The 3,507-nt window shown below is 34.2% G+C and overlaps 1 protein-coding gene across 1 annotated transcript; it reads left to right on the top strand.

Annotated features, from left to right (window-relative positions):
• Positions 1-940: 940 nt before the first annotated feature.
• On the top strand, positions 941-2,875 carry HESX1 (HESX homeobox 1). The gene is made up of 4 exons (XM_054978668.1): positions 941-1,130; positions 1,317-1,516; positions 1,869-1,970; positions 2,777-2,875. The coding sequence occupies exons 1-4, from the start codon at positions 941-943 to the stop codon at positions 2,873-2,875; spliced, it is 591 nt and encodes a 196-aa protein (XP_054834643.1).
• The last annotated feature ends 632 nt before the right edge of the window (positions 2,876-3,507 follow it).

Here is a 3,507-nt window from a genome sequence, read left to right as displayed (position 1 = left end):
TTGGTGGGGGGATTAGAAAAATTCAATAATTCCAAAACCTATGTCTTACAGAATTTTTTTAAGCACTGATATTTTGCATATCAACATACTGGCCTTCAATCAATCTGCTATTTACTTCAATGAAATAGTTCTCAAAAGTTCTGTACAACTATTTAGTAGACTCCGCTGAGAATTTCAGCATATGCTACCTTTTGATAAAGCTGCATCAAAATAATTGAAGTTACAATAAAAAGCAGACAAATGCCTCACCTACCTTTCTAAAGTACTTGGTTCAACTGTTCCTGTTAACTAATCCGAGCTCTTGGAAGACAATTACACAGAGCTCTGACAACACCGCCAACCCTCTGCAGTGTGCCTTATGCCAAACACCATTGTTATTTTATTGACCATGTTCACTGTTACATATGCATATGAAAAACAGAAGCTTTTTCATCAGGATTACCCTAATAGCATTAAGAGATTATTTTTTTAAAATTTCATTGGAAGAAAATTCACTTAAATGAGATTACTTATTACTTGACTGGTTTTCTATCATGCTGTTATGTTGAGGTATGTGGAGTCCATTAGAGTATTCTTTTTTATTAAAAAACTGATTTTATACATTAATGATTTCAAATAAAAGAGAAGTGCTATATTTGTGCATTGGTTCTTTTGAGAAAGTTAAGTCTGATGTTCTGTTTAGACGAGATAACACTTTTTGTCCCTCTTGGTGCCCCCCCCTGGTGTCACCATTAGTTGCTAATTACTTGCAAACAAATAAACAATTAACTCCTCGTGCCTCTTGGTGGGAGAATCTTCATTGACATGCTAAAACTTTCTAATAAAAGATTTTAATTAATGACGTGGCGAATCCAACCCCCTTGTTAACAAAGCTATAAGGAGGACCTGCAAGACGAACCTGAAATACAGTACATTTGGTACCTAGATTGTCAGTACAAGAATGGCAGGCAGATCATTATATTCTGCTAATCCCACTTCTCATAATCACCAGAACAAATCCAGTCTTGGGGAAAATAAAAACACATCATGTTCATTTTCTATTGAAAGCATTTTGGGGTTGGAGCAGAAAAAAGATGGCACCCCAGCTTCAGAACCTCACAGGCCATGGGTGGATAAATGCAATGATTTAGGTAAGAAAGCAACTTCAGTCTTTTTTTCTTTTACTTTATAACTTATGTAGTTATGTATATTATAAATTGCGGCAATCCCAGAAATAAATTGTACAGAAAATGATAGATAGATCTTACTCAGTTAAATTAAACAATTCAATGTGTCCTTAGATAATCTTGTAAAATTCTAAATTTGTGACTTTTCAGGAGAGGACTGTAACCCCTGTTTGCGTATCCCCACCATTTCCTATGCGATCCCATTGTTTCATGCAACCAAATACCCAGAGGCAGAAGAAAGAGTTCTTAAATGTGAAAACTATTTTGCAGTCAATGAAAGGCTTTCTTACAAAAGGGAATTGAGTTGGTACCGAGGCAGGAGGCCAAGGACTGCATTCACTCGAAACCAGGTAGGGATTCAGTACATTTAACCTATTCACAAATGTAAGAATGGATGTTTTGCTTAGTACATTGTTTTAGTAAGAAGGTTTTTATTAGTAAGAATCAAGGAGTGCCTGTTTTACAAAAATCTGTACAATTGAACATTTAAGGAATAAAAAAGATTTCCAAATGTTAATACTTAATTAGCACTGATGTTTGTACAGAATAAATTGGTTGATTTCTCTCAACTTACTCTGGCGTTTTAAAGATTAGAATCTGACCCAGACATTAATCTGAAAGTTCAAGTTTACTTGAACCAATTAATATTACTTTTGCTGCTATGAAATAAAAAATAATAGTTTTTTTCTTCATTTTCCTTAGATTGAACTACTGGAAAATGTTTTTAGAGTGAATTCTTATCCTGGAATTGATGTCAGAGAAGAACTAGCCCAGAAATTAGATTTAGATGAAGACAGAATCCAGGTAACTTTTAAAAATTATTGGCACATTTATATATTTCTGTATAATTCAGCAAAAATAACAACAAAATAACCATCAACAGTAGACATTATGATCTCTAGAATAGATGGAGATGTGGTTGCTTCTGCATACAGTGCATTGCAAGGGGAAGACCAAAATTCCGTTTCTTCCACATTCATTTGCATTAATACAAACTTAATTTGAAATAAGCCTTTCTTTTGTCTGGATCTATTTCCAGCCTTTCTTGCTTGGTTGAGTGCCCATATTTCCAGGTGAGACCTCAAATAAATGAACAGAAAATGAACTGACAGACAACCCCATAACCCCCTTACCAAACCCAGATGTTTGTATGAAGTGTAGGGTAAATGAATTTAATGTCAGAAATACACATTTTGAAAAAAAATAGGTATGTTCAAGTTTAAGCTTTTACTCATTTGTAACTAACATTTTCCTTAAATAAAGAGCTCCTTAGATTATATTTTATACCCTCTAATGGACCATCCTAAGCAGAGTCACACCTTTTTAAGACCATTGACCTAAAAAGATTTATTAAGGTTATCTCCAGTTAGGACTGTTCTGTTAAGCACTTTAATGTACTCACAGTCATAGCAGCAAGCTAACTGGGGATTTTTATCACACATGATAAGGATGGATAAGAGGAAAACAATATAAGTCACTTTGGGTTCCCACTGGGGGAAAAGGTGAAGCATAAATGAAGTAAATAAATTTTCCAAACGTGTCTCTGTTATGTGATATTACATTAATGGGCAATGATAGTTTACAAGTATGCCTTTTTCTATAACTTTCAGATCTGGTTCCAGAATCGTCGAGCAAAGATGAAGAGATCACACAGAGAATCTCAGTTTCTAGTGGTGAAAAATTCTTTCCCACAAAATATGATAAAATAGGGGGAATCTACCGAAATTACTAGTATCTTGTAGCATTCTGTGAACTGTTCATAAACTGAATGTAGTATCAAAGAATTATAATGTTACTTCTAAACTTTGCTAGGATGTGCTTCAAGTTTTCAAAGAATGTAAATTACTATGGAAAATAAACTGTGAATACAACTGCTGCATGATTCCTATTGATGTTGAATTTGACAATAACATTTCCTCTAACAGTTTAATCAATAGTTATTTTTATAAAGAAGAAGAAGCAAAACTATTTTTTTTTACTTAACTGGCCAAAGGTGATGCATTTGCTTTGCTGCTGGGCTAATAAATTATGAAGATTTTTATGTATATCAGTAGAGCTTTACAACTTTACATGAGATGCTGTACTCAGTCTTCTGTTACTGTGGAAACTTGCAGTGTCTGTGAAATCAGAATTCCTCTAGGTGGTCCTAAGGGCTAGTCTGTCTGCAGGTGGTTTTCGTTTTATTTGAAAGGCAACAGAAGCATCATATGAGCAGGGAAGGGGGTACTGTTGAAAAAAATGAGTAAAAAACCACATGTGCCACATTGTTTACACAGTTGTCTAGATTGTGGCCATATTTAATAGGAGGGGAAATGTTAAAAACATTAAACTTGCTTTCATT

Source organism: Eublepharis macularius, chromosome 4 (assembly GCF_028583425.1).
Source record: "Eublepharis macularius isolate TG4126 chromosome 4, MPM_Emac_v1.0, whole genome shotgun sequence".
Lineage (NCBI taxonomy): Eukaryota > Metazoa > Chordata > Lepidosauria > Squamata > Eublepharidae > Eublepharis > Eublepharis macularius.
This window is presented reverse-complemented; position numbering and strand designations above follow the sequence as displayed.